Source organism: Artibeus jamaicensis, unplaced genomic scaffold, assembly GCF_021234435.1.
Source record: "Artibeus jamaicensis isolate MK-2021 breed Jamaican fruit bat unplaced genomic scaffold, CSHL_Jam_final scaffold_537, whole genome shotgun sequence".
NCBI classification, from domain to species: Eukaryota; Metazoa; Chordata; class Mammalia; order Chiroptera; family Phyllostomidae; genus Artibeus; species Artibeus jamaicensis.
This window is the reverse complement of record NW_026522047.1, coordinates 1,269,098-1,283,109: the sequence shown is the minus strand read 5'-3', so window position 1 is coordinate 1,283,109 and position 14,012 is coordinate 1,269,098. Positions and strand designations below refer to the sequence as shown.

Here is a 14,012-nt window from a genome sequence, read left to right as displayed (position 1 = left end):
GAAGAGAGGGGAGGGCTCTCAGCGCCACAGAAGGGGTCAGGCCAGGCTGCCTGGAGGAGGTTGAAAGAGCCATGGCTGTGACCCTGGGTGTCCTAGGTGACCGTCTGTAGCGGGAGGTCAGGCCTTTGGGGTGACTCGGCTGTATCCAGCAGGGTGAGCGGGGCTGTAGGCTCCTCGGAGGCTTTCGGCTCCAGAGTGGCCATCCGACTGCCACACTGACGTAGCAGCGGGGCCCAGCTGGAGGCAGCGAGTGGGTGTGGGTGTGTGTTGTGCTGACAGGGGCAGGGCAAGGGGCCGCCTCCTCCGTGCTCTGTCCCCAGACGAGAAGGGCGCTGCCCCGGGTCTCAGGCTTAGTCCCCTGTGCTCATCGTCGTCTCTGAGTGTGAGGCCGCCCTTTCCTGTGGCTACTCTGAGTGTCTGTCTTCTGAGTGTCTGTCCTTCTCTTCGGCTTTAGTCAGTTTTATTTATGATGCTCCTTGTACAACAAAACTCTCCAGAGAGGTGACACTCGCATTTCCCAATCCTTCTCCCTTAACCCACCGCATCAGGTTCGCCCGCCCAGCCTCTCCCACGACCCACCTGCTATCCCCCTTGTCCCCCAGCACAGCTGGCCCAGCAGTGGGGTTCAGAGGCTGCCGGGGTCCCTGTGGGCCCCACCACTTCCTAGGCAGTCACATGGCCCTGGACCCCTGAGCCTCCGCTTCCTCATCCATAATGAGGAGACTCACAGCACTACCGTCAAGGATTCCCACGCAGGTCAGACAAGTGCAGGAAGGGCTCGTGCCGGGAGCACACACGGCCTGGCCAGGAGTTTTGTCTTCGGGTTTCCTGTGCTTGGGGTTTGAGGTTCTGAGATCAGTGGGTTTATGGTATTAGTCAGATTTGAAAAATCTGGCCATTATGTCTTTAGCTATTTTTTCCGGTATTTTTCTGCCCCTTCCCCCGTGGGGCTCGGATCTCATGCCCATGGGGAGCCCCAGGCCCACGCCCGCCTGCTGCCCATCCTGTCCAGTCAGTTTGGCTCTGTGTTCACCCCGCCCCACGTCTGAGCTGCTTTTGCAGTGCACGGCCCCTGCCAGTCCCTCCACGTGTTCCTACCTCGGACCCCAGGGAGCCTCATCCCCCCTTCACCGTCTTCGGCTGCTGGGCCTCTGACCGGCTGGTCATTTCCTGCACCCCCGTGAGCCTGTGGAATGGAGTCAGTGCTGTTTAATGCCCTTCTCTCCTGAGCCTGTCATCTGTGTCATTTCTGGGCCTGTTTTTATTGATTGACTTTCCCCTACTCCTTGAGACTTGTACTTTCCTGTTTGTTCACATGCCATTGGATGTTGCACATTGTGAATTTCGTCTGGTCAGTCTGCATATTTTTGTATTTCTTTAAGTATTCTTGAGTTTTCTTCTGGGATGAAACAACTTGAGCTGTACAAGGAGGGACTAAATCAGCCTTTAGTCTGGGGCTCATTTCACCTCATTCTCGAGGGCTCGCACTCCTCGGAACTCTGCTTGATGCCCTGTGGTTTGAGGCTTCCCCTCGGCTTGTGGGCTGTGGCTCGTGGTTTTCTCTCCACTCCTGTCTGATGGAGCCCTTCCTACAGTGTCTGCACCGGCAGGTCAGTACCCAGACAGGTGCCCAGACAGGTGCAGCTTCCTGGCGCTCTCCTGGCCAGGCCGTGTGTGCTCCCGGCACGAGCCCTTCCTGCACTTGTCTGACCTGCATGGGATTGGGAGGAGAGGGAGAGGCAGATGTCTGGAGCAGGAGGGAAGGGGAAGCAGGGGACCAGTTAGGAGGCTCCGAACCAGGTGGGAAAAGTGAGGACCCCTGGGAAGTGGGGGACACAGAGCATGTCTGCAGGCTGATGGGAGAGAAGGGCCGGGGAAGAAGTGAAGGGAGGGTTGGAGAGAGGCAGAGGGCAGGTGGAGGTGGGAGAGGAGGGAGCAGACTCCCCCGCCTCCAGTGAGTTGGAGGTGGAGAAGTGGCTGGAAGAGCCAGTGGGCCTCCCTGGGCTTCACCTGTGAGGCCGGCCCAGTGACTGTATGTGGTTTCACCCTCGGTGCCAGTTGGCCCAGAACTGGCTCGGTAGAACTGGGAAGGCTTTTGCAAAGCAAGTGCTCAGAGAGAGAGCGAGGGTCAGGGCTGGGTTCCTGGGATGGGAGTGAAGCTGGCCAGGAGGTGGTGAGGACAGGGAGAGAGAGCCAGTGGGGTGTGGGGTGCAGGCCCTGTGGGGCAGTGGCGTTCTCTGTTTGTTTCCCTGGTGGATGGAGCCGACTGAGAGGCTGGGCTAGAGGGACGCCCGCAGTGCAGCGTGGGGTGGGTGACTGTTGGAGGGGCGGCCGTGGTGGGGACCAGAGCTTCCAAGGCACCCGGGGCAGGGGTATGGGTGGGTGGCGGGTTGGTCCTGTGCTGGAGTGTCCCTAGCCAGGCAGGGAGATGGGAGCTGTCATAAGTAACTGGGCAGGTCTGCCATTGTATTTGTTAGGTCATTTTTTCCTTCTAGTGTTGTCCTTTAAATTAAACATTTAAATACATTTAAAGTCCAGAATGTAGTTCAAGTAATTAATTATAAAACACATGCCCCCTCCCCATCCTGTTACTAAACCTCAGAGTCAATTATCTTCATTTAATAGCCATGTATATTCATGTTTACTTTAAAAATGTGATTACTTACTAATTCTAATAAACAGTGGTCACCAAGGCTCGTGTGTGTGTAACATAAAATTTGTTCATACAATTTGTGGATTTTCCCCCCTTTAGTAATTGTTTATTGACTTATTGCTGTGGAAGGTGAGGATTTAACTTACCTAAGCTTTTCTTCTCCCGTTCTCTTACTTGTCACAATATTGGATCTGATTAATGTGCAGCATTTAATTTATGTTGGAAAGTGTTCCTGTCAGTGAGAAGAATGGTTCAGCTTTAATTTTTTCGGAGTTGGCTGTCGCCTTTGGCTTTGCTACTTTGTAACGCACCTGCTGCTCTTCAGCCCCAGCTTTGGGCGTGACTGTAGTCTTCCAGCTCTTCCTTTGAACTTTGAATTTCTGTTCTCACTTTCATAATTTCAGGGCTTTCTTATTCTTTGTACACCTTCTTTGGTGGCATCTGGTTCTGAGAGCTGTATTTTCTCTTATTTATGTAAGAATGTTCAAAAAGACAGAAAACTGTTCTTGAACAACAATTAAATTTAAAAAAAGAAAAAAAAAAGAATATTCATTGTGCTCTGGCTGCTGTGGCTCAGTGGACTGAGTGCCAACCTTCGAACCAAAGGGTGGCAGGTTTGATCCCCAGGCAGAGCACGTGCCTGGGCTGCAGGCCGGGTCCCCAGTAGGGGGCACTCGAGAGGCAACTGATTCATGTATCTCTTACATGTTGATGTTTCTGTCCCACTCTTTCCCCCCTCTAATAGTAAATAAATCAAATCTTTAGGGAAAAAAGAATATTCATTGTTTTGGAGTTTCCTTCTCTGCACAGCCACTATACTATGAGCCCCTTCTCTGCAGGTTTCTTTGGGTCTCTGGCTCGTGTTGTGGGCCTCTCTGGATGCCTGGTGGGGGGTGTCTGGCCAGGAATGCACACCATGAGTGCACACGGGCATCGGCTCATGTGGGCAGGGCTTCTGCAGAGGCTTCCCTGCCTGGCTTCTGTTGAGGGAAGGTCTCTGTTTTATGGCATCACGGGCTTTTCTGTCTTCCTCACAGTGAGCCCTCAGGCTCTCTCAGGGTGCAGGGGTTGGATGGGTCCTGTGGGCCCGGCTGCTGCTTCTCTGGAGGGGAGTCTCCCTGCCCCTGGAGCCTGCCACTCGGTGCTCTCCTCAGTGTGTTGCCCAGCCAGGAACTTCAGTGCTTGGGCTCTTCCAGGGGGAGCCCTGTGGCCGTCTGCGGGTGCTGGGGGGCGAGCTGCCTGGCTGTGGCTCTGCTGCCGACCGGACTGCAGGTACCTGCACCCCCACCCCTGAGCCTCCTCAGCTCTTTTTCCAGAAGCTTTGCCCTTCACGGGTCCTCCCTCCTGCAGTCAGTTACCATGTGACCTCTTTGTGCGGTGTCCAAAATGGCCATACAGTCTTCTCCTTTCAAACAAGTTTTTGGCTGATTTTATGTTGCACACACACGAGCCTCGGTGACCAGTGTTTATAGTATGGATTACTCTCCGCATGAGAGAAGGCCTTGGGAAAGAGTAACTTAACTTTTGGTACTTGTACGTTTTCACTTTTAAATGAAGTGAAAATGCCTTTTATTACGAAATCTAACTCGGGCAGGCAGTTCTCACCATACAGCTTGTTTTCCGTGCGTCTGCAAGTGGAATTTTACAGGGAGCATGTGACTGTGGCGTTTACTCTGGTTCTTACCTGAAGCAAGTGCACAACGAGTGTGGTTCTCACGGGCGTGGCCCGCAGGGAGGGAGCGGCGTCTGGTGGGCTCAGCCGCGTGGTTGCCACATGCATTGTGAGCAGATTTTGTTGGTGAAGGAATGTCGTCAACAGAAATTTCTCTCTGTGTGTAAGCATCAATTAGCCACTATTCTTGGTGAGGCGTCAGTCCAGAGGAGTTTGGATATCTAAGTTCCCAGAGTTACTTTATTTTATTTTTTAAATTGATTTTAGAGAGAGAGAGAGAGAGGAAGGGGGAGGAGAGCGAGAGATGAACATTGCTGTGCTGTTCCACCTGTGTGCGTGTTCATTGGTTGGTTGCTGCTGTGTCCCCACGGGGGAGCAAACCCGAAATCTTGGCTCACTGGGACAGTGCGCTCACCAGCTGAGCTACCAACCCGGGCCCCGAAGAGTGACTTTGAACTCCGCCTTTTAAACATACACGTAGCCTTGGCCTGCACGGCTCCTTTGGTTGGAGTGTTGTCTCGGAACCAGTAGGTTGCAGGTTTGATTCCCAGTATGGGCACGCGGAGGCAAGCAGTTGATGCTTCTCTCCTGCATTGATGTAGCTTCCTCTCTCTCTCAAACTGTCCTTGGGTGAGGATAAAAAATCGAAATATTTTTTAGAATATACTTCATTCTCTAGGGGATCACAGGGAGACTACCTCAGGTAGGGCGTTCATAGAGGCCTCCTGAAGGAGTGACAGATAAGCTGGGTCCTGAAGCCACCTTGTGACCGGCCTTGTGAGGGGAGAGACGTGGGTTGGGGCAGAGCTGGCTCTGCTTCAGGGCAGGGAGGGCCCGTGTGGCTGGAGCCCTCAGCTCGAGGGAGCGCCACAGAGACAGCATGGGCTGCTGGGCAGAGGCCCGGGCGGGTGGAGAGCCTGCGGTCCTCCTAGTGTCTCGCAGGAAGCTGTGGAGGAAACCAGGTGAGTGACAGGTCTGATCATATTTACAAGATTGCTCAGGCTTCCTCTCGGGGGAACCAGTTGGTGCAGCCGGGAGCAGCAGGGAGAGTTGTTATGTAGTTAAGAGGTTTTGGTGGCAGTGGAGGTGGTGAGAGCAGAGCATTCGCTTGTGGGACGAACAGGCAGGACTCCAACGGGCTGGGTGGGGAGGGGGCCCTCAGGGGGAGCCGAGAAAAGATACCCCTGCACGGGTGGAGGCCCTGGTGTCTAGCACATGTCCCTTGTCCCCCGGCTCAACTGCTGCAGAGCCTGGGGACTGTTCGGGCCACTGTCAGTAGGCAGCCGTGTGTGCTGCTGCCTTGAGCACACGCTGCCTGTGGGGCAGTCCCTCCTCACTCAGGCCTGCTGGGCGCCTCTCGAAGGGCGGGCTGGCCCAGGCCCCGTGGCTGCAGCATGAGTGAGGCAGACACCACTGTGGCTCTCGTGGAGCTGGCACTCTGGGGGGGTGCAGACTGGCAAGGACAAGGCAGTTTGTCCTTGTGAGCAGGTAGAGGTACAGTATGGAAAATGAAGGGGGCAAGGAGGTGGGGAGGGTGGGGCAGTGGGTTTTCAGCTTCAGATAGGGTGACCCGGGCTGGGCTTTGCTGCGAAGAGCATGGCTGAGAGGACTTAAGGCACTGGGCCAAACACGAGTCGGTGGAGGACACTTTGGACCGAGGGAACAGCAAGCACAGAGGCCTTCGCAGGGGAAGATACCCAGCAGGGGAGGGAACAGCAGGAGGCCCCGGTGGCTGCTGTAGAGCGAGCCAAGAGGAAGGTGATAGGCGGTTGGGTCCGAGGGGGAAGGGAGACCGTGTGGCAAGACTGGCTTGTCACGTGCTTAACACTGAAGGTCCTGAGACGTGGCCTCGTCCCTGGAATAGCTCAAGCCCCTGGAGTGCCGAGTGGCTGGTGGCGAGAGGACTAGGAGTGGCGATCAGCTTAGGAGGGGGGCTGGCTCCATGCCACATGGGTAATGCCCGCCAGGTCCTGCCTGGTGGGTCCAGGAAAGGGGGGGGCACCATGCATCTCCCACAGAGAGCCCTGAGTGTCAGCAGGACACACTCATGGAGTCCTGAGTTGTTCCTAGTGGGGGCAGTGCCCAGTGGGTGGTGGGGTTGTGGCAGAAGAAGGTAAGACACTCTGTAGAATGTGGGCTATTGACACATTTTAAATGGGAGAGCGACACAGTGCAGTTTTTTTTGTATTGGTAGAGTGGTTGTTTGAACGCAGAGGACAGATTTTACACTAGACTCAGGCAGGGAAGCCAGTTAGGGAGAGGGTGCTCCTGTCCAGCGGAAATGGCGAGGGTCTGAACCAAGGCAGTGGATGGAAAGGCTAAGACGGACTTCGGGGCGTTAGAAATCAGGAGTGACGGGAGACACAAACGGTCAGGTTCTAGTTCTCTTTTCACAGTGGCTTTGAATCTGTAGCAGAAATGCCCTTTGGGTGGAATGGACTCCTGCACAAAAGCAGTGAAGACACTGGTAGTACAAATGAAACAATCTCAGGAGGTTTTGTTTGAGAAAAGCTGAACCGCACACGGGGCCTCCTCTCACTCTCTCCTCTTCGTGGTCTCTGGCCGCTGCGAAAACCGGCTGCTGCGGAGACGGCAGTGTCAGCCTCCAGAGCCCTGCGGTGTCTCACTATCTCAATGGCCTCGCATCTCAGAAGCCCCGTGGACAGAGCTCGGCATCTTTTGACCTCTCTCAGTGGGAAGAGCCCTACCCTTAGTGTGTCTGTGGGAAACGAGGAGTGGCAGTCGTGTATCACAGTTGGAGGCAAAGGACCTGAAAAGGTCCTGGCCAGCACCTGGAAAGGCAGATGTCAGGAGTGACACGCCGTCAGGGGCTTTGGAAAGCTCTTACAGGTTTGTGTAGACCTAGGAGGCTGCACGCAAGCAGGACTGTGTGTGTCTAAGACCGAATGGTGAGGGCCTCTGCCTGTCACCTTGGGGTCCCTGGACCCCTGTGCAGGGAGGAAGTGGAGACAGAGGCAGTGCTGTCACAGGCTCAGTGGGGAAGGTGCTCCTCAGTCCCTTGGAGTGTCTGGACACTCACTGGCTGGAGGCGGTTGGAGGAGGTCCCTGAGCACTTGGCTGCTGAGCAAGACCTTGGTGGCTGTAATGAGCAGCTTCCAGACTTCAAGGACATGGTCTGGGGAGTCACTAAGCAGCTGCCACAGCAGCAGCAGCAGCCACATCCCTGGGAAGGGGTGCCCCTGTTTCCAGAGCTGCCACGTTGTGTCATCTAAGGTACCGTCTTTAGTCTGTAGAAGCTGTTTGCAAGGGTCCCGATGCTGGACTTACTAGACAAGGAATTGGTTACTATAAATGTTCCTGGAACTAAAAGAAACCATTGTCTAAATAATTACAGGAGAATATGAGAATATTTTCTCTTACAAAATAGAATATCAATAATTGAATCAGAAATTGTTAAAAAAAAGTACATTTACATAATGGAATTCTGTGCAGCAGAAAGAAAGAAGGAGCGACTACCCTTTGCAACAGCATGGATGGAACTGGAGAGCATTATGCTGAGTGAAATAAGCCAGGTGTTGAAAGACAACTACCATATGATCTCACCTTCAACAAGAACCTGAACAACAAAACAAACAAGCAAGCAAAATATAACCAAAGACACTGAAATACAGAACAGGCTGACAGTGTCCAGAGGAGAGGAAATTTCAGGGGAAAAGGGGAAGGATTCAGAGGAACAAGTATAAAGGACACATGGACAAAAACTAAGGTGGGGTGGGGGGAATGGGAGGGAGGTGGGGAGCACTGGGGGGGGCTGGGATGGGAGTAAAAGATAGAAAAGATAGAAAAAGATAGAACAATAATTAAACAAAAAACATTGAAAAATAAAATAAAATAATTTCTGGAGTTGAAAATACAATAATTACAATGAAAAATTCTCCAGAGCGCCCCATAGTGGACTTGGACTGGCACAAGAAAGGACCAGGGAACCGAGAATAGGCCTGTGAAGACCCACAAAGGTCGTTCTGCAGGCAAACAGGGTCTAGTCTAAGGGGCAGAAGGTGAACAGAATGTAGACACGAGCAGAGCCTCAGAGACCTGTGGGGCCACCAGGCACACTGTGTCCACAAGTCCCAGAAAGGAGGGGTAGAAGCAGAGGCAGGAAGAGTACTTGAAGACAGACCCCCCCAAATTTGTGCCGAACATTGTGTTTTACAGCATTTGCCTGTATCTAGTGAAGCTTGCTTAGGGCTACAATCTTTTTCATACATTTGCTTCATTTGAAAACAGGCTTTAAAAATGTGCACACTTACAAACAAATATTGTTCATGGAAGTCATACACATTAGAAAATTGAAGTCAATAGCCAGGGTCTGGAAGCAGCCGGAATGCCCATCAGCAAATGAATGGATAAAAAAGCGGTGGCACCTTCACACAATGGAATACTACGTGGCTTTGAAAAAGAAGGAACTCTGACCTTGTGCGACAGCATGGATGGACCTGGAGAGTATTAGACTAAGTGAAATCAGCCAGTCAGAAGAAGACAGATCCCGTATGATCTCACGTATATGTGGAACCTAATGAACAAAATAACCTGATGAACAAAACAGAAACAGAGGCAAGGACATTGGAACAGACTGACAGCGGTCAGGGGCAGGTTGGGGGGACTGGATGAAAGGAGATGAAAGGGTCAGCACAGACCATACGTGTGTCACCCGTGGACACTGACTGTAGTGTGGTGATGGTCAGAGGGAAAGGAGTGTAGGGTGAATACAAAACAGTGTAACTAATGTCACCCCTCCAAACGTCACACACAAAGCACCCTGTGGCTCAGCAGTTCCGCTCTTAGGTGTTTGCCCAAGAGAAAGGAGGCGTGCTCACACAAAAACTGGGTGGAATGTCTACAGCAGCAGTGTTCATAATGGCCAAAGAGCGGAAATGGCCCAGCCCATCGGGTGATGACATCCGTGTGATGTGCCGTTAGCCAGCACTGAGAGGGAAGGCGCCAATCCTCACTGCCGTGAAAGCACCATGAAGTGGCAGGAGCCCATCAGGAAAGACCTCGCGGAGAGTCTGCTCCTGTGACCTGTGTGGAAGAGGCTGCTGCGAGAGGGGCAGTCGGGGGGCTGCCCAGCCACTGCTGGCGGGGGCGGGGTTTCTTCCTGGGGAGACGCGTGCTTTGTGGAGTCGCATTGCGGTGGTGGGTGCACTGCTCTGAACGCCCCAAGGCCCGTGACTTCTGTGCTTTCAGTGAGTGAATTCTAGCTCAACAAGGCCGATAAGAGCACCCCGTGGGCATCAGTCAGAGTCACCGTGGCTCTGCCTTCTGTGGCGCAGTAGCTCCTCCTCTTCCTTGAGCTCTGTCGTTCCAGTGGCTGTGGGGGAGTCTGTTTTGAGCGCGGGCTTCTCGTGCTCTACTGAGGAGGACAAGCAGAGAGTGCCCCTAACGATGTCGGACAGCTTCCTGTGGCCACATTGCTTCGTGTGAGCTTTTGCTTGTGTCCTGCTGCGGTCCTCATGGTGGCCCATCGGTGGAGAGGCTGAGGTGTGGAGAGGTTCCGGTGATGGCCCAGGGTCAGGGCAGCTTGTAGGGCCTGGACTGGCAGTTGTGTCCTGGCTTCGTTGCACAGTTTGCTCTGTTGACCGCTTTCAGTGTAATTTTTGCAATGATACCTTCCTTCAAAAATAGGCTTTTTGGTCAATTTTGGGCTTTTGACTCACTCAGTGAATGCTTACACAGATGAAAAGTCTCTATTTAGAGCAAATTTTATGAGAATTTCAGACTTCTCCTTAACATTTGGGTGCCTTGGTGTCCTGTAATGAGTTGTGACAGACAGGCCTCTGCACTCTGCTTCCCAAGACATTGACTGTCTGCTGGCCAGTTCAGCTGACAAGCTAGGGGAAGCCATTGACCAGCACGCTGTTCCAGGAGGGGGCGGGAGGGGCTGGGAGGACACTTCTGCCAGCCCAGGAGCCCTCAGCAGAGCCTGCGACCCAGACCGCTGCACTCTGTGCTGCCGACTGGGTGCACAGGTCACTTGTTTTTGGGCAGAGGTTGAGGGCTAATCCAGGTTATTCATTAGCTAGCAGGGCTCCTAAGTCCACCGCGGGGACGTCTGTTACAGGCTGGGTGTCTTCAGTGGCAGACAGACCTGCCACATTTGTGATAGAGCTGGTGTGGAGTGGGACAGAGGTCAGACTGCAGGCATGGTGAGGCATGTCGCTGCATCCAGTGACTCCTGCCGGCACTTGACCTGGTTGAGATTGGTTTCTGAAGTCAGTGCCGCTTGTAGGGCAATAACCATGCCCCTCCCTCAGAGTGAATTCTTTATCTAAAAAGATAAGTTTTTTTGCTAGACTAGCTCACAGCAATGTGGGGCGGCCAAGTTGTGGGTGAGGCCCTCTGTCTGGGAAGAAGTGCAGCTTGAGTGAGCAGGAACTGGCATTCCCAGGAAGGCCCACCAGCCCTTGCACAGGCCGCCCCCACCGTGCAGGGGATGATGGCTTGGTGGTGTGCAGTGGGAGAGGCCTGCTAACGTTGTGAGTTGGTGTGTGAATCTGCGTGTGGGATAACAGCCAGCACGGTCACACCGGACTTCCTCAAGACCTTCCCGGGGATGGGCACCCGGAACCTAGTGCAGCACTTTGCTCTGGCGGAACCCCCGGGGGTGTGCAGGGTTTGACACCTGGGGTGGCCTTGCTGTGTGGAGTGAAAGCAGACCTCCACCCAGTGCTGGGTGTGTCTGTGGGCTGCTCTCCTGATGTGGGTATTGCTGCATGAGGAGAGGTCCCCAGGGCGACAGTCGGTTACTGGGTATGCTAGAGCGGGGAGCACAGAGACAGGTTCCTATACACCTGTGGGGAGTACACACACAGGTGCGCACACTGGGGTGCACACACGCACACTCCCTCTGCAAAGTGTTTCGTCCACACTCTGTCCAGGCTGTGTGGAGCCACCTACAGTCTTCGGGTATGTGCAGCAGAAGGCTCCTGGGCTCTCATGGGCCTTTCTGCCAGGTCTGAAAACCTTCAACAAGATACCTTTTTAAGGAGAGTTGCAGTACAAGTTGGTCCTTGACCTGCCCCAGGAACGACTGGCAGGAGTGCAGGGCGGGCAGCAAGAGTGTCTGGCCAAGGAGGTTGGGGTGCCCCAGTCGCTACAGGCTGCACACTCCTTCCCCAGAATGGGCTGTTGCTGTTAAAGGACTGCTGTGGACTTTTCTGTTAAAGCTGTGCAGCCCCCACCATCACCCCCGGGGGCTGGCCACTCCCCCGGGTGGGAGTGGTTCTAACCTAAGTCCGTGCCCCTCAGCCCAGCTGCTGATGAGCCTGTCCCACCCTGTCCTTACCGCCACTCTGCCAGGGGCTTTCTGGAAAGGAGTGTTGCCGTAATTTAGCAGATTTTAGGGGCTGTTGATCGGTAAGTTAATGGTGAAAGATGATGGTGTTCTGGGAGTGTCCTGGAGGGGGGCTGCTTTGCTGGGGATCCCAGGACGGGTCCCAGAAGGGGTGGTGAGGAGGCCAAGTGGGTGGGCAGGCAGGGCGTCTGGAGGAGAATGCTAGTGAGCCTGAGCACCGGACCAAGGATGCACCTGGACAGGGTCTGTAGCAGTAAACGGGGGCCTGCTTTCAAAGAGCAGTGGAAATTCACAGGCTTGTGTTTCTGTAACAAGAAACATAACGTCTCACCTGCTCCCAGGTGGTGAAAGATTTCTTGTACTCCTGCTGGGCTGGTGCAGCCCTGGGAATCACCTGTACTCTCTGGGCCTTGGTGGAGGAGAGCAAACGTGGTCGTGTCCACGCCACGCTGATGCATTCCGTACGTGCATGTTTGTGGGATGAGGGCCACCGCACAGTAGGCCCAGGACGGAGCTGGAGCGCGACTGCCACTGTGTCGTGGAGGCTCCTGCACCTCCCCGAGCACTGTGCAATGGGAGGGGGTGGTCCGGGTCTGAGGGCTGGTGGGCTGCACACGGAAGGGGGGGCCAGAGCCTACATGGTAAAACTGGTCTGTGGCAGTGAGAGTCACTTTTAGGAGGGAACTGTTGGCTGGGAAGCGTTCAGCAGGTATTTGCGTGCTTCTCGTTCCAGAACTGGGGCCAAAGGGTGAGCTGACGGCGTCACCGTAAAGGGGAACTTGCCCATGTGCACTGGAGGCCGTGTTGCCCGCTGGGCTCCAGGCAGAGGCGGGTTGGTTGGAGGTGGTTGCCCGGTGCCTCCGGCTTCTGAAAGCAGTGATTCTGCCTTCTCTGCTCTGTGTCATCTCCTCAAGGAACACGTGCATGTGTAGTCGGCAGTTAACACATTTGTGCTTATTTTCAGGCAAAAGTAAGGAAGCAGAAATAAAGAGAATAAACAAGGAGCTGGCAAACATTCGATCAAAATTCAAAGGTAAGTGTGTGTGACCTCACCAAATGTTCTGTTGTCAGTTTCACGTAGGAGGGACTTAATCTTTTTTAAAGATTTTATTTATTTATTTTTTAGAGAAAGAGGAAGGGAAGGAGAAAGGGAGGGAGAGAAACATAGATCAGTTGCTTCTCATGAGTCCCCCACTGGAGACCTGGCCCACAACCTAGGCGGGTGCCCTGACTGGGAATTGAACCTGCACTCTCTCAGTTTGCAGGCCCGAGCTTAGCCCACTGAGCTACACCAGCCAGGTCTAATCCCTTGATTTTTTTTTTTTTTCCCACTTGGAACCAAAGTTAAGTTCTTAGTTACAGTTACTGTCATGGCTTTGTAGAATTTAAAAGTGTTTCAGGTCAGCCCACTGGTTGTTCTCAAGTCATTTGATGTTTGCTCAGAGCAGATCAGCCAGTGTGGTGCCTCTGAGACTCAGCTCTTCCCGAAGCTGGAGGGTGCTGCTCTGGACCAGCGACCTCCACGGAGGCCTTGGCCCCTGGGGGCCCCAAGGGTGAGAAGCAGCAGACCCGCGCGCGGGGCTCCGAGCGGGAGCCTCGATGAAGACAGGCTCTGCCCAAGGCCATTGGGTATTTGTGTGGCGTTTCATCAGGGATCCAAGCACTTCCCGTGTCCGAGTGTTTTTGCCGTGTTGGTGACATTCCCTGATCCTCTCCTTTTGTGGGGTGTGCGCCTTTAGAAGATGCGTGAAGCGTCGGTTTGCAGTCTGAAGGACGTATTTGTGAAAGGCTGCTTAGCCCTTTCGGCCTTAGTTTTTAGTTAATTCTTACAGGTTTGAGGCTTTGTTCAAGTCTCTGCACAGACTTTAGAGACTGGCTGGAAGTTCCCAAAAATCGTGGGTGGAGGAGAGGGCTGGGGCCAACCCTGAGGAGTCGTGGGGACAGGAAGGTGGGACTCCTTGGTGGAAGCTCCCCGGTGCTGCCAGGTGATGGGGAAGCTGGCGGGGTTCAGGGGATCGGGGACTGGTCGTGCCCCTGCTGATCTCCCGGGGAAGTGCCGTGTTGTGACACTTTCAGCCAGGCCCATGGATGCTCCCAGAGGCCTGGGACACGCCCAGAATGGTTTGCTCATATGCATATTTTTGAATGCGAGGTCTGTAATTTTCATTGCTTTAAAGTATTTTTATTTATCTCTTCTTATTAAAACTATTCTTTTAAAGCAGTGTTATGTTCACAGTGAAATTAAAAGGCACAGAAATTCCCACAAGTGTCCTGCCTCCCCCTGCACAGCCTCCCTGTTAAGGATGCCCTAGCAGATGGTGCCTTTGTCACAGTCAGTGAGGCCGCACTGACCCATCCTCAGCTGGAGCCCC

At 53.8% G+C, this 14,012-nt stretch overlaps 1 protein-coding gene across 2 annotated transcripts in view; it reads left to right on the top strand.

The window, feature by feature from the left end:
- The window catches only part of AP2A2 (adaptor related protein complex 2 subunit alpha 2), a 56,278-nt gene that overhangs the window by 8,863 nt on the left and 33,403 nt on the right, over positions 1 to 14,012 (top strand). For both annotated transcript variants that reach the window (XM_053658449.1, XM_053658448.1), the window contains exon 2: positions 12,605 to 12,673. In XM_053658449.1, coding sequence (XP_053514424.1) covers positions 12,605 to 12,673 — 69 coding nt within the window. The remainder of the gene's footprint in view (positions 1 to 12,604; positions 12,674 to 14,012) is intronic.